This window comes from Catharus ustulatus, chromosome 16, assembly GCF_009819885.2.
Source record: "Catharus ustulatus isolate bCatUst1 chromosome 16, bCatUst1.pri.v2, whole genome shotgun sequence".
Taxonomy (NCBI): domain Eukaryota; kingdom Metazoa; phylum Chordata; class Aves; order Passeriformes; family Turdidae; genus Catharus; species Catharus ustulatus.
This window is the reverse complement of record NC_046236.1, coordinates 9,004,347-9,019,075: the sequence shown is the minus strand read 5'-3', so window position 1 is coordinate 9,019,075 and position 14,729 is coordinate 9,004,347. Positions and strand designations below refer to the sequence as shown.

At 39.5% G+C, this 14,729-nt stretch overlaps 1 protein-coding gene across 1 annotated transcript; it reads right to left on the bottom strand.

Annotated features, from left to right (window-relative positions):
* Nucleotides 1-4,849: 4,849 nt before the first annotated feature.
* On the bottom strand, nucleotides 4,850-14,719 carry LOC117003890 (acyl-coenzyme A synthetase ACSM4, mitochondrial-like). Its single transcript, XM_033074259.1, has 14 exons — nucleotides 14,525-14,719; nucleotides 13,730-13,997; nucleotides 13,057-13,267; nucleotides 12,455-12,662; nucleotides 12,208-12,351; nucleotides 11,792-11,948; nucleotides 11,087-11,166; nucleotides 10,232-10,355; nucleotides 9,648-9,728; nucleotides 9,434-9,535; nucleotides 8,949-9,076; nucleotides 8,228-8,327; nucleotides 5,950-6,069; nucleotides 4,850-5,134 (listed from the first exon to the last, which is right to left on the bottom strand). Exons 2-14 carry the CDS (start codon nucleotides 13,928-13,930, stop codon nucleotides 5,048-5,050), a joined length of 1,743 nt encoding a protein of 580 aa, XP_032930150.1. The 5' UTR covers nucleotides 13,931-13,997; nucleotides 14,525-14,719; the 3' UTR covers nucleotides 4,850-5,047.
* Nucleotides 14,720-14,729: the final 10 nt, after the last annotated feature.

Genomic DNA, 14,729 nt, shown 5'->3' with positions numbered 1-14,729 from the left:
CTGCAGAGCCCCAGAGCCCCTGAGCTCAGCACTCACCTGAGGCAGCAGGGAGGTCAAGGCAGTTGTCCTGCCTGGTGGGCAGACCTGTCTAGAGCATTCCTAAAGACATTAAATTTGTTTTACAGTACCCTTTTTAGGCTTTCATAGTGAAACGCTATTCACAGTAGCCTTATGAAGTTTTAGAAATATGGAATAAATCTGAATGTATAGAATATTTGTCTTTTAGAGAGTAAATAGGCCACAGCTGTCAATAAAAGTATTGCTGCCCACTTTGTGTTGTTTTATGGTCTTATATAATACATGTAGACATCATGAGGCTACTTATTTTATAGTTAGCTGTTTGGCTATTCCTTAGTATTGGTTCCCTATATAAAAAAGAGACTAAATTGCCTCTTCTCCTACACCCTTAGAGGTATCTCATTCATTAATGAGATATAAGTGTACAAGAGTGTTCAAACATGAGGAAATTTCCATTGGGAGAATTCTAACAGGGTTTAGGTAGAAGGCACTTAGTTGAGCAAATGGCAGAAGTTCAGCTGCTCAGCCCTGCCACTTTCAGACACCATTAGCTTTGTTTTCAGAGACTGGCACTTGGGTGCAACCACCACAGGAGCAAAACCATCAATTATAATAACACACTTGGCCTTTGAGGCCAGCAATTGATAGCAAATGCCTGGTGCTGTCAGTTGTGTTGTCCCTGGGTAATGATAGCACCTGAAAGTGCAATAAAATTGGAAATGAATTAGGTATTTTTCCCTTTCAGTCCTGATCACTTCACAGCTTTTCCTGATTTGTTGACTACCAGCACCATTCAATGCAGAAATGAGAATGTGGTAAGAGAAGTCTTGCACATCTGAACTTGAATAGAGATGTGCAGACCTGAAGTACAAAATAGCTTCTGTTTCTATGAGGTCCTTTGCTACAGGCACAGTGAAAGTAGGATGCATAATTTTGAGGCAGAAAACACTGGCAGCTTTAACCTGTCTGTCACAGTTAAACTGATTTAACAGAAGCCACAGAAAGTGAAAGAAAAGCAATGAAGATAATTACATCATTTGTTAGAGACTGCCCCCGTCACCCTTTTGATTGTCAAATGTTCAAGCAGGGAAGTCAAATAAGAAATGAAATTGTTAAATGATTGTTTAAATTAACTTCTGGCATAGAAGCTAATAAACAATCTACAGACCACTAAGAAATACACAACTCACCTGTTTGAATCCAAGCTATGCCCAGCTGCCACCACTCTGGGATTCGAGGAAGAATCACTAAAACTCTGTCTCCTCTTTGCAGACCACATAGCCCAGAAAGCACATTAATCACTTTTTGGGACATGAAAGCTCCATTTAATTTCATCTCCTTTTCCATTTCTGCTCCTAAAGAAATAAATTCTCAACTATCCTCTGGTTTCAGTAGGGCAAGCTCAGATCCATTTAGACTAATGTAATGGACACAGCATTTTGTGCATTTGTTTTCTATTTTTTCGACCTCAGAAAATAATGAGCTTTGTAGCTGGAAAGCAAAGGAATATCCATTACAGAGCTTAAGGATGTGAAAAGTGAGATCCACCTGCAGAACCCTCCTGGCACAGCCTCACCTGGGCCTTGTATTTATTAGCCAGACAATTAGTTGTCCTGAAAGGTCAACAGTTTTACTACACAGCACATTTACTGTATTCCCAGGCTCCTGCTACCAGCAGATATGTGTTTTGTGATTGTCACTGGTGTTTTTGTGCTCAGTACTGCCTTGGTCATAGAGTTCAGCTACTACTTACATCCTCTGAATCAAGTGCTGTAGCAGCATGGTGTGAAGTGCAAGGGCTACAGAGAGGAAACATGAAATGTGAGATGTCACCTAGCAGGGATGATCTAAACCTCTGCTGTGCCCGTAACCTGGGAATGGCTTGACTGTTATGGAAATATCTCACAGTCTGAACTGACACCTCAGTCCAGGAAATCCTTGATTATATTTAATCCTGAAACTCTATGCAACCCAGTGCTGGTTAGACCTGGAAATCTGATCACCAACAATTATTAAAAAACATTATCACAAAATAATATTTGGCACAGAGTTACATATACCGAGGCTTTCAGTAACAGCACTGCAGATATAAAAATAAGGAGCAGTCCATTTTTCTCTCTTCTATCACTATTTTCAAAAACCTTTACTCCCATGTATGTTTGAAGTCATAGAGAATATATTGCTTTAGAAATATGTCAAAGGAGCAGAACAGCAATGTGTATCTTCCACCCTTATTCAGAAGATTGTCCTCTTAACACTGACAGGAAACAGGATGCTGGAATACACAGAAGTCCAGGAGGAGCATGTTCTGGTGACGAGCTCAGCAGCAAAGAGCACCACTCTGTTTCCTCAGTTTCTTCCTCTAAATGTTCCCAGAGATCATGTTTGACAGTTACTGAACAAACCCAACTTGTCTGTACAGAGAGATAACATCACCACTTAGCAGTTCCATTCCAAACTGTGCTCCTTTGCTGTGGCAAGCCTGCAAATTTAAAAGTTTCAGGCTCTTTTTAGGATTTAGCTGGCAGGTAGCACATCACTCCCAATGCTCCCAGTAAGTTCTGTTGTAGAGAAACAAGGAGTATCAGTTGGTTGACTCGTAGCTGCTCAAGTCAGTAGTACAGGACAAGCAGCCACCACTGAAACGAGCACAGCCTCGGGAACAACTGAGGGGCTTGTGTGGCTGCTGGGCAGTGAGACAGAGCAAAGGCTCCTGCCCACACATCAAACAAATGTTTTGATTCACCAGTTTGTTCTTTCTTTTTTCCTGCTCAGGTTCAGGTTATCATTGCAAAATGGCAAGAACACGTTGGCAAGTCTGTCTGAGCCACTGTGCAGACTGAGCAGGCTGTGCTGCAGCAGAGAGAAAACCTGAGCAAGCCCTTCCCTGCTGGAATGAGCAATTTGTGCCACTGCCAGGGCTCAGGGAGAAGTCTAGCCAGGTCTTTTTAAAGCCCAGCACAATACCAAAAACCTAGGAACATGTTGCAGGATTATACTTTTAAATTTGCTTCAAAATAAATTACTTTCAAAGTTCATAATTAGATTATATTTTAAAATTTATTACTTACATGGAATAAGTGGATTACTTTAAAAATCTGATTACTTCACTTCAAATTGGATTGCTTTTCCAAGAAGAACTCACATTTGAAATCTGAATGTCCTTAAAAAGAATCAGAGGCTGAAATTCTGACCAGATTACATTTTTCAACTTTTTTATTTTCATTGCACTTGCAGATCTAATCCAATTTCTTGTTATTCTGTCCAAAAATGACATTACATTTAAAATATCCAACATGTTTTCCCTCGGTTCTGACTGAATGAAGGAGAGAAAAATTAATCTCTCAGAAAAAAACTGTAATACATGAGAAGGGAAGGGAAGTTTAAAACCCTGCTGCAGCCAGGTTTGAGCACAACCTTATTTTGTTCACTTCTGGTAGAATCACATTAAACAAACTACTTGCTCTCATGGGGGATTTAATCTTCTAGACTCACTAGAAGCCTGTGAGATTGTGTTTGAAGATAACTTTATTCTGGATTTTAAGGACTGTAAAGGAACCCATTAACAAATTAGCAGCTGCTGAGCTCCCTTGCTCTGCCACAGCTGATGGAAGCTCAGACAGTGATGCTGAGTTCTGGTCTGAATCTTAAATCTGACACTTGAATGTGATGGCCAAACTTGGCAAGTTACCCCTTCTCTTACTGATCTTTTCAATAACAAACTCTTTTTAAACAGATAAGCTTACATACATTTCTTTTATAAATTGTGTTTGTTTTTTATTCTTACAGGATGATTATTTAGACCCAGATCAAGTATTAGTAGAAGAGTTGGTTTTATATCAACAATCTGAAACTTTTTTGACTAACTAAATCCAAACTCATCTAAAGGCTGCTCTGTTTTTCATTAAAGCTTAATTCCAACTTTTGGTATTGTGGGAAAGGAGATGAAGTTGTGGATCACTTATAAAATGTTCCAGTTAAATGGTCTGGTTAGAATAACTCACTTAAAGTCACAAAAATCACAATCCAGAAAATCTGCAGGACCAAGTTCCAAACCAATTCTGGAAATGTATTAAGCATTTCAAGACATGAAACTAAATATTAACTAATGCAAGCAGAGCAATTTTATGTGCCAAATGCACACACAAAACATTTATTTATACACACTGTATATATGTATATGTGCAACATTAAGCACATACTGTGAATTTCTACAACTTACTAGTTTCTCATTATGCATGACAGCATCATCTGTTAAAGGATTATTTCTCACATACTGAACATAATCTCAATTCTCATTTAATTTACCTCAAAGGGTTTTTTACAGCAAAAGATGGGATCTTATGTTCATATCTATTTCAGAATACTTCCAACCTTGCATTGAGAATTCCACTCCTGGTTAGTGCTTGGAAGAGACAAGATGCTTTCAGAAGAAAGGACACGTACACATGGTTCTCATCCTACCACCAAAAATGTGGGTTTTGAACCTATCCAATAAAACTGCTAATATCACATCTGTAACAATGCATTTTTAGGAGTTTTACTACCACTGTGCAGTGGCATCCAAAAAATGGGTTTTTGCAACCTCTTCATAACGTTGCATTTTTGGAGCCCATATAGGGACCATACCAGTCACCATGTCCTTCCCATAAGCTTTGGATCTCAGGGTAAACTCTCAGGAAATAGTGAATCAAATATATTTCATGTAAAATACCTTTTCAAATGTGGGCATTACCTTTTTTATTGTCTCTCCAGAATAACATAAAATAGAAGCTGGGCTGTAAGAGAGGGATGGTGAGGAGGTCTCAAAGGAAAAGTTGTCTATTGAAAATTTTATTTTTCACCCAGAATAATACAATTCGGTCAGGTACTGATACTGGAAACTCTGCAAGCAGGCACAAATGATGTTACCTATATTTTTTGATGCTCAGGGACTTAATAAAAAGAGATCAGGATGAGGGCAGTTATAGTAGTGAAATGTGTATAGTGCTAATGGAATGAAAGAAGTTTTGTTAAATTCCAAGCAATGCTACATCCGTCCCCACTCTTTGTCCCTTAATTCATTCCTCTTGATCTTCCCAGTGATTGTCTTTGGCAGCTCTTTGACAAATTCCACCTAGATAAAATAAAGAGAGAAAGCAATGCAGCATGTTCTACAGAGCTGGTTTTCCAAGACTCTCCAAGCTTATGTGGAAAACTGAGAGGACTCCCATCAGTAAGAACTGCCTGCCTCAAATCCAAGCCAAACCCCAGCAGCACATTTGTGAAACCATCTCTTTGGCTGCCTAGATGGCCACACATCTGTACAGCTGCCTCTCAGCTGCCCAAACTGAGTACAGTAATTCACAGCAGAAGGGAAATGCCTGAATGGTATCAGAGGTCAGAGATGAATGACAAAAAGAAGGAAAAAAAGGATGTTACAGCCCTAAAGTCCTTAATGGTTCTTAGTTCTGTGAGTTCTGCTCAAGTTAGCTAATGCACTGCAGTAGCTTTGTTCCTATGGTGCTGGGATTATTAAGAAAAACCAAGTGTATTCTCTTGGGCTTGTGTATATCTATTAGTTGTGATGATCAGTAGATTAATTCTTACTTAGATTGAGTGATGTGCTACCCCTAAAGGCACTGGCAAGTGCTTGTTTGAATGTTAAACACAAAACAAAGAATTATAATTGTGAGTCTGACTAAGAACATGGAGATTTAACTGGGATATTCAAAACCTAGAAAATTCTGAGAAGTTTGAACAAGTGCTTTACACAAATGCATGGAAAACAATGTAAACTAATGTTATTTGGGAAAGGTCTTCTGGAGTCAGTAGCCTAGATGAATCTTTACTGCTGTCTCTTTCAAGTGAAACATGAAAATCCAAATGGCAATTCTCCTGAGATTTAGGGAAAGGTGCCTTATTGTTAAGTTTCTCCTCAGAAATATTTACCTTTCTAGGGTATTTATATGGAGCAGTAGTTTTCTTGACATGGTCCTGCAGGTCACGAGTTAAGCTCTCCAGGTCAGTGGATGAAAAGGTTGGGGACAGAACCACAAATGCTTTCACGACCTGCAAGGTAAAATTAACAAAAGTGATCTGATACTCTCTGTTTTTAAGGGCTGATGTGCAGGTTACCAGTGAGCAATGCTGCTCAGAGACACAACAGTCATGAGGAACAGAGAAACCAGCACAAGATAAGAGATGATTGCGCCCAGTTCTGCATGTGTATGTGCAGAAGGGAAAGTTGAAAGGACCATTTTTGTGTCCTCATTACAAATAAAAGCCTTTGCCCTTTCTTCTCAGTGGCAGCCAAGAGGAAGGGTGGGCTGTTTTTGCACATAGGACATTTAGTGAGGAAGGAAAGAGACACCTATGGAAATAGATTTTTTAAAAAGCTGCTGTGAGCTTCCTCTATGGCTGACAAAAACCAATCAGTGATTAATTTTTAGAATTGACAACCTGTTAAGCCACTGAGAAGGCTGAATACACCTCTGTGAACAGACATTTTAAAGATGAACCAAGCCGAGGAAAGGTCTCTTTCCCGAAGGCTGGGCTGGCAGGTTCTGATGCAGGGTTCAGAAAAGCCCAGTGGGCCCCGTTCCCGGCAGGGATCACACAGACCATCTGTGTGGGCAAGGTATTGACTCTGCCACTGCACAGATGAGACCTACAGACCTTTCATCCTCTCTCCTGAGTGAAAGAAAAGGACAGAGATGAGGATGTGCACAGAGACAGCTTGGAGACAGTGAGGTCAAACAAGAAGGGAGAGTAAGTTTGTTGATGGGCAGGGACCAGGAGATGTCTTGGGTAGAAATTCTGTTGTAAGCTATGGAGAAGATATGATGGATCAATCAGACCCTCTTTTTCCCCTATAAATCATAGAAATTCATACAGGGTAGTAGAGTACTCATATTGTAAACATGAGCAATGGCATTCATGCTGAAATAAGCAAATACTAAAGTATCTGTAATCCCATAAAAAGTTTGAACCCCATAAAAAGTTTGAACAGAGAGAGAAAGAATGTAATGCCATTTTCTCCCAGAAATAAAGAGAAAATCTCTGTTCCCAGAGTTGAAAATGATTTCATAAGTTAGATGAAGAGAACTTTGAACTGCTCATCCTTAAAATGGGCATGGTCCTTATATCAGTTGTGGGGAAGCCTGTCAGTCGACATAGGAATTTTTACACAATAATCCAAGTTCCATTCTCCTGGGCTGCTGATCACTGTGACATTGAGGCCACAAAAGAACTGTTTTCTTGTGGAGAAGTCTCCATAGACTAAAAAGAGATACTCCTCTGCCGAAGCAAATTAGAGAAATACTATTTTAAAGATAGTAAACTGGCTGATTTGTTTCTATACGTTGGCAGTGTGAAAAGAAAGAGGGTGGAGGGGAGGAGAAGTGTTCTGAAAGTTTTATTCTGATTCTTCTTATTATTTTTCCTTTTAGTTTCTATTAATAAAACTTGTCTTTATACCCTTCAACGTTTCAACCTACTTTACCCTCCTCCTAATCCTATCTCACAGCAGGAAATGAGTAAATAATTCTAGCAGATGTACTAGCAATTAAACCAACACTAAACCCACCACATAAATTAGTGTGTTAGCCAAAAAATCTCAAATCAGCGAATCCAAACCACTACAAAGGGGCAATAAAAGGTGTCTCTGTGGAGTTCTCCCTGAAGCTAAGGAACATTTTGTTTCTCTCTGAAGTTCTCACTGAGGACAGTAAGCAGTGTTACCCCGGCACAGGAGTGTGCTTTCACCACACCTGCAGCCCATGTCTAATGCTTGGACAGTTACAGTAGAACTTTGGCTGCACCAAGAGTCATAAATGACAATTTCAGTGCATAGACAAATGCATAAGAACAAGGGCAAAGTAAACATCACAGTGGTGTTCTCCACAAAGAAGACCTTGGGATGAAAAGAAACTTGGAAGAGGAAAGGTGTGTAAATGGGAAGGGATTCTGCTTGTCAGCCCCACTAGGATTATCCATGATGGAAGCAGATGTGGTGCTTAGGGACACAGCTTGTTTGTGGAACTGACAGTGCTGGATTCATGGTTGGACTCAATGATCTCAGAGATGTTTTCTGACCTAAACAATTCCATTATTCTAAGATGACATTATTGCCTTAGAGCTGTATGTTATTCAGTAAAGTAGAAATTCCTTTATATCATTATATATTTGGACAAATGCATTGCTTTCCCCCTCCATTCAGCATCCTTACCTCTCCTCTGAGGGGGTCTGGGCTGCTGACAACAGCTGTTTCTACTACAGCTGGGTGCTCTATCAGGGCACTCTCTACTTCAAACGGCCCGATGCGATACCTAGGTGAAGAAAAATAAAAATGAGATTTGGCTCTTATTTTTTATCTGGAAAAAACAGTAACAAATGTTTTTTTTTAATTTTCACATTGAAGAAAAAAAAAAAAAAGCCAGAACAAATCAACAACCAGCTATAGAAGCTTTAGGCAAAATGGGAAAGCTGGGTTAGGAGTGTTTCATAGGGGTCTTGTGGCAGAGGACTGCTGGGGCTGTGGATAATTCTTCATCTGTCCTCTCTCCTTGGAACTCTTAGGCTGGAGCTCCATCCCACCCTGTAGCTGGGGTATCACATCATACAATACCAAGTTCCTTCATTTCAACATATTAAAAATTAACATTTCAAAAGCTCTTTGAATCCAACAGAGATTCCTCCAATTTTAGTCAAAAAATAAACTAGATAATCTCTCCTTTGCCAGCTGAAGTCTTCATTCTTTGTTCAACACATGATACGTTGCAGGGGAAATGGATCCAGTACCATCATCAAGATGATACTGCAGATCTGTGAAAAGTTAATAATAACAGCAAGTATTCCAAAGTCAAGAGGTCAATGCATTCCTATGCCAGGATTATGATGTCAGAAGCTCACCAGGATGTAAGAATATACAATGGCAGATTTAGACCAACCCTGAAGAAATGATGATGTCATCGTCTCTGCCAATAAACTGGAAATATCCCTCTTCATCCATAGTCCCTCTGTCTCCAGTGACATAAAAATCTCCACGTTCACTTTCTGCAGTTTTCTTAGGGTTATCCTTAAAGTGGTTTACAAGCAGTAGTTTAGATTTTGAGCATGCATTAGCTATACATTATGCTATAGCACACATAACAGCAAATGTACTGGAACTTAATTTTTCAGTCAAGGATGTACTGATATTACTATAAAATACAATAAAATAGGTTTAAAATAATTTCTATTATTTAAGATAAAATTTAACTTAATCCTAAATTATTTTCTTTCCTTTTCTAACACCCACCAACCCAAATAAACAAATTACTCTGGTAATAAATAACTAAAGCATGAAAAATGTCCAGCCTTTAGCACCACTTTGCAATTGGAGAGCCTTTGGGGAAATTGGTAGTGGTGGTGAGGAATAAAATGAAGTTCTTACTAAATATTCAGAGAAAAACCCAAGTGGTCTTATAGGTTTGCTTCTGACAGCAATTTCCCCCTGTTGTCCTGGAGGCAGGATATTGGCATTTTTGTCTACGATCTAGAATGAAAAACAATTCTTATTTTAGTCCAATGAAAAAATAAACTCCAAACACAAATCCAACCGAACAAAAAAATCCCCCGTGACAGAATCTAAAGAGCAATCAACAAACCTGAACATCATAAAGGGGAGCTGCTTTCCCCATTGATCCAGGTTTAATCTTCATTCCTTTACAAACACAGCAGATTATTCCCTGTAAAAATCAAAATCAAACCAAAATTTTGCAATAGAAAATTGCTACATTCACACTCAATTCATTACATAGTTTCTAGACTAATTCCAGAGTAAAGAATTAAGATTCATAGGATCCTGTATGTCAGTGCTGTATGGTACAAGCAAGTAAAATCATAAAACTCCCTGAAAGAATCCTGTTCCACTCTCTGTAAAAAATTGATGTCCTTTGCTAACCAGTCTTCTTCCCTTAGATTCAAACTCTGCCCTCTTGACTGCTTCTTGGAATTATCTTAAGGACATTTGTAGAAATATTACAGCACATTCCCTCCCAAACCCCCATGCTTCTAGCAGGTTCTGTGAGGAGAGCCACGAGGGAAGCCCTTTCAGAGGTTACAAGGGAAGAGAATTACTGAAACATTCACAGAAATGTGAAGGAGGAAACAGACTGTGCTCTTACAAAACAAACCTTACAGGAAAAATAAATTCCAAAGATTTAATAGGCTGTTGTCCCTACAGATGTACCATTTCAGTCTGGCCATATACTTCATGGATGTCCAGCCCCGTCTGGCTCTTCCACTGCTCCATGACTTCTGGGTTGAGTGGTTCCCCTCCACTTACGCAGTACTTCAGGTTCATGAATTTGTATCTTCACAGGGAGTTAAAAACATGAAAGGAATGCTTAAATCTAGAGGGGTAGACCAGGAGCAAGGGTGAACACCATGGGAAAGCTGTTTACTGGGAGAGTTAGTGCCACAAAGTGGGGAAATGAGAGGGGCCCTGATCCTTCTGCTCCCAATACAAGAATATCACTCTGTGCTCAACACTCTGCATAAGTAGTTGTCAGATTTAAACATGTGAAAAATAAAATTTTTTGCTGAAGTCAGCTGGGATTATAAATAACCAAATACTGATCTGCTGAGCCAGGGCCCTGATTGCTGACCCTCTGCAACAGGTCAAGTGAGAAAGTTCAAGACGGAAGGAAGGAGCAGTGACAGGCAGTGAGAACTGGAGCAGGGACTGAGGTACAACTGCCACAACAAATAATTACCTCACAGTTGCACTGACATGCACTTTCTAGGAGGAAGTCCTTCCCAAAGTGGACAAAAATGTTAACAAAAAATGTGACAAAGTATTTAACAAACTCTCAGTTTCATACTAACAAGTACAGTAGCATAAGTCTCAAATTTCTGATGAAAACATCAAATTTCTCTATTTGATCAAAAAACTCAGCAAAACGCAAATTTTGCATGATGGTCTTCTTGTGAGGGACACTTTAAACTAAATTATTGGTCTATTTTAGGTCAAGCAGTTAGATATAGGAGATTACTAAGTTTTGTTATGGTAAATGAAACATTAGTATGTAATTTTTTTACATACTTTGAGAGATCATTTTGCACCAGCATGCGGAACAATGTTGGAGCACCGACCAGGACATCAATTGGGAATCTGCAGAGAGTCTAGAGGGTTAAACAGCAAGAAGGACATGTGAAGCTCAGACAAAAAACTGCCTTAGGAATGTACAGTAAACAGGTGTCACAGAAAGGAGAAGTACATTTACCTCCTGTGTAGAAGCACCACACCCTCTGTTGGGTGAGGAACCCTCCTGCAGTTGCTGCAATGTGCAGAGATTGTAAAAATCCCATGCTAACACATCTACCTGACACCAGGACCCCACAGCTTGGGGCATGGCCAGAATAGTTCCTCCTCTATCTACATTACAGGGAGGTACTCACTTTCATCTTGGCCAGTGTAGGCAGAGAAAAACTTAATTTCTGCGTTAATACCTACTGATATTATTTCCACAGTCACTAGCATGAATGGCAGGCATTTAATGCTGCTTGTGAATGATTTTCGTTCACATGCTCACCAGCTATGAGCAAAATGTATGAATGGATTACATCTTTGTCCCCTTCTGAATACATTCTGTATACATTCTGTATATAGTAGGGGCTTTATACAACAAATACAATATCTCAAACACTACTATAAACACAACCCTAGTGAAATCTGTAGATGCTGTCAAGAATTGCTTTTAGCATGCTTTCTGCAGATGAATACATTTCCACGAGTTTTTCCCCTTACATTTAGGATGACTGCTGAGTCAGTCCGTGGTAGGTTATGTATGAAGACGCATGATCCGAAAACCCAGGGATCAAAAAAAGATGCTACTGAAGTTAATATCCATCCTGTGTCTGCTGTGTTCCATATCATATGAGAGGGAGTAAAATCCAACCAGTACCTGATAGAACAGAAAAAAAAAAAAGAAAAGATAATGAAAAACACCCAGAAAGAGCGTAAGAGCTATCAATTGTAAGATTGAGACACTGGGGCAATCCTAATCCCTAGCAATTTGATGGGGTTTTTACTCTTTTACTCTGATTTCAAAGGGAGAAGAGCTGTGGATGTACACTGGAATTTCTTATTCAGAATTTTTTTACAATGGTTCTACTATGCAGCTTCAATTATCTTATGTTCAACCAGGCTTAACTCTTTCATACCTTTCACTTAAAAGGGGTCTGAAACCAAGACTACCCTGGGAATGTTGAGTCATCTTTGGAGAACCTGTAGTTCCACTGGTAAAGAAGATAACCATTGGGTCTTGAATCCTTGTTTTGATGCAGGAATGGTCAGCAGATTGGTTTCTGTAAAAAGGAGAATGTAATTATAACTTCAATTGTTGCAGTTGAGTTTGTGGGAGCAGTCTGCTTTGTCCTCGTGACTGCAGTGCCGCTAGGTCAGACTCACTGGTACAGCTCAGTGAAGTTCAGCCACCCCTCCCTGCTGCCTTTGGACACCATTAGCTTGGTTTTCAGGAGCTGGCACTGGGATGCCACTGAGTCCACTGCAGGGGCCAGTTTGTCAGTGGTAATGATGCACTTGGCCTTTGACGCCTGGAGTCGGTACAGTATGTCTTTAGCTGATAACTGGGATGTTCCTGGGATTATGACAATTCCTGGAAGAGAAATAAACTCAGTTCGTGTTAGCATTTTTTCTACATCTAATTATTTTCTAAAAACCTAAGCTATTAATTATTCCCAAACTGGTCTCCTGTACAGATTTGCCCTGATGTTCGCCAGCCAAACAGTTTGATTAGATTACTGCAGATGCCTATGCTCTCCTCTCAGGAATGAAATGTGGATCTGCCTTGTGACTTCCACGGCTCTTCCCTGCCTTCTGGCATCTTCTTCTTCATGCATCATGCATGAAGATGGCCCCTAGTGAAAATCCTTCAGGACTGCCTGGCAGTTAGTCCACTCACTGGATTATTACACATTTTTTTCCTTGATAAATCATATCCATTCTTTATTCTCTCAACCAATTTTCAATGACCATTTTACCCCACTGACCTGCTCTCATACAAGCCACCTTGACCAGCCACCATTCTGGAATTCGTGGTAGGATCACGATCAGCTTGTCTCCCTTCTGCAGGCCACATTCTTTAGTCAGCACATTGGCCACTTTCCGAGACAGGAACCCCAGCTCCTCAAAGCTCCACTTCACTTCTTCTCCTTCACCACTTACCCACCAGAAAGCAGGGTTGGATGGTCTCTTTCCAGCCTACAAAACATAGGAATTCAAACATAAAATATTTGCTTCTAAAAGACCATGAAATAATAGTGCACAGACATCTCTAAATTATGGAAGATCTGAGTATTTGACACCTGACATGTAAGCTTTTTTTTCACTTGTCCTTAAAGGATTGAGATTTGCTATTCATCAAGCTCAGGTATCCCCAGTAGATTCTCCTTTTCAGAATCTGAAACGTTTACCAGCCTAATTGTCTCCAGACCCAAGTCCTAGTCTGGATCCTATTTCAATTTAAGCCTTATACTCTGCATTAATGCTCCTACAAAATAACAATAAATAAATAAAGAAAGAAAGAAAGAATGAACTTTTGTATCATTTTATACTGCAAATTTGGTTTGGTGGCAAGTTGTTTTTATAAAGAAAAAAACCCATCTTTTTCCAAATAAAATTTAAAATTAAAGTATTTCATTGGCACGACAGAAGATCCCTTACCTTTTCTATCTCTGACCATTTGTCCAGTACATCACTTGCAAAGTTAAAGTACTTTGGTATCTCCTGTTTGCCCTGTCTGATGGACTCATACTGGGAATATACATCAGAGGAAAGCAGCCTGAGATGTCCATGGAAAGTCCTATTAGGAGGCTTCAGAGTCCACAAGAGTTTTAAACTCTGTAATTTAAACAGCAACTTCATTGCAGAAGATTATGTGTCTAGATGCTGTAAACTGTAGGAGAAAATTGTAGAACTCTTGCCATGAATCCTGCAACAACAAACAAACGAACAAAAATCAAACTAACAAAATAAAGAAAATTAATATTGAGATTACCCAAAGATAATCCAGTTATGAATTAATGCATTCTTCATTAAAGTCACTTGGGCTAGTCAGAGCCAGACTGAAGATTTTGACATGCTAATTAAATGTTAAATTCCCTATCCTGCTTTCTCATATTTTTAAATTTTAAATTAATTGCTCATAGCTCTCATAGTAAAACACAACATCAGATGTTACTGTTTGCATTAGAAGAATGTTCCTGCTTCATTCATTCAGTACCTGATTCTCTATTCTTTTTTCTTTCTACATGTTTCCAAACTACTTCTATCAAGAATCACTGCTTTAGCCTCAGCAGTTACTGATTCATCCATTCACCACATCAATCCCAAGAACCTTCATTTCATGAAGTAGCCCCTGAGTCTGATAGAGACTTTTCTACTCATCCTCCTGACCTGCCTGCTGTGGTCATTGAAGATCAGGAGTTGCTGGAGATCCTCTCCATTCATTGCACTCACCTGTTAGGACATGTTTCCCATATGAGCAGATTCCCTGGAGATGTGAAGCCTGGGCACTCCTTCATAAAGGTTTTGGGAGTGGAACCCTTCTGACTTTATTGCTCACTTCTTCTGGAGTAATGAGAACAAAATGTGGCACAAAACAGACCACTCAGCAAAGCTCTTTCTGTGGAGTAACCTTATTCTTGTAATCATTTACACCACG

Bases quoted from the DNA above. Each gene is read 5' to 3' on its own strand.
- LOC117003890 (XM_033074259.1), bottom strand. From the start codon at position 13,930: ATGAAGTTGCTGTTTAAATTACAGAGTTTAAAACTCTTGTGGACTCTG. The intron at 9,729-10,231 runs GTACATCTGTAG...TGATTTTTACAG, and splicing joins TATATGGCCAGACTGAAATG to GGAATAATCTGCTGTGTTTG. The intron at 9,536-9,647 runs GTTTGTTGATTG...TTTTCATTCTAG, and splicing joins CTCCCCTTTATGATGTTCAG to ATCGTAGACAAAAATGCCAA.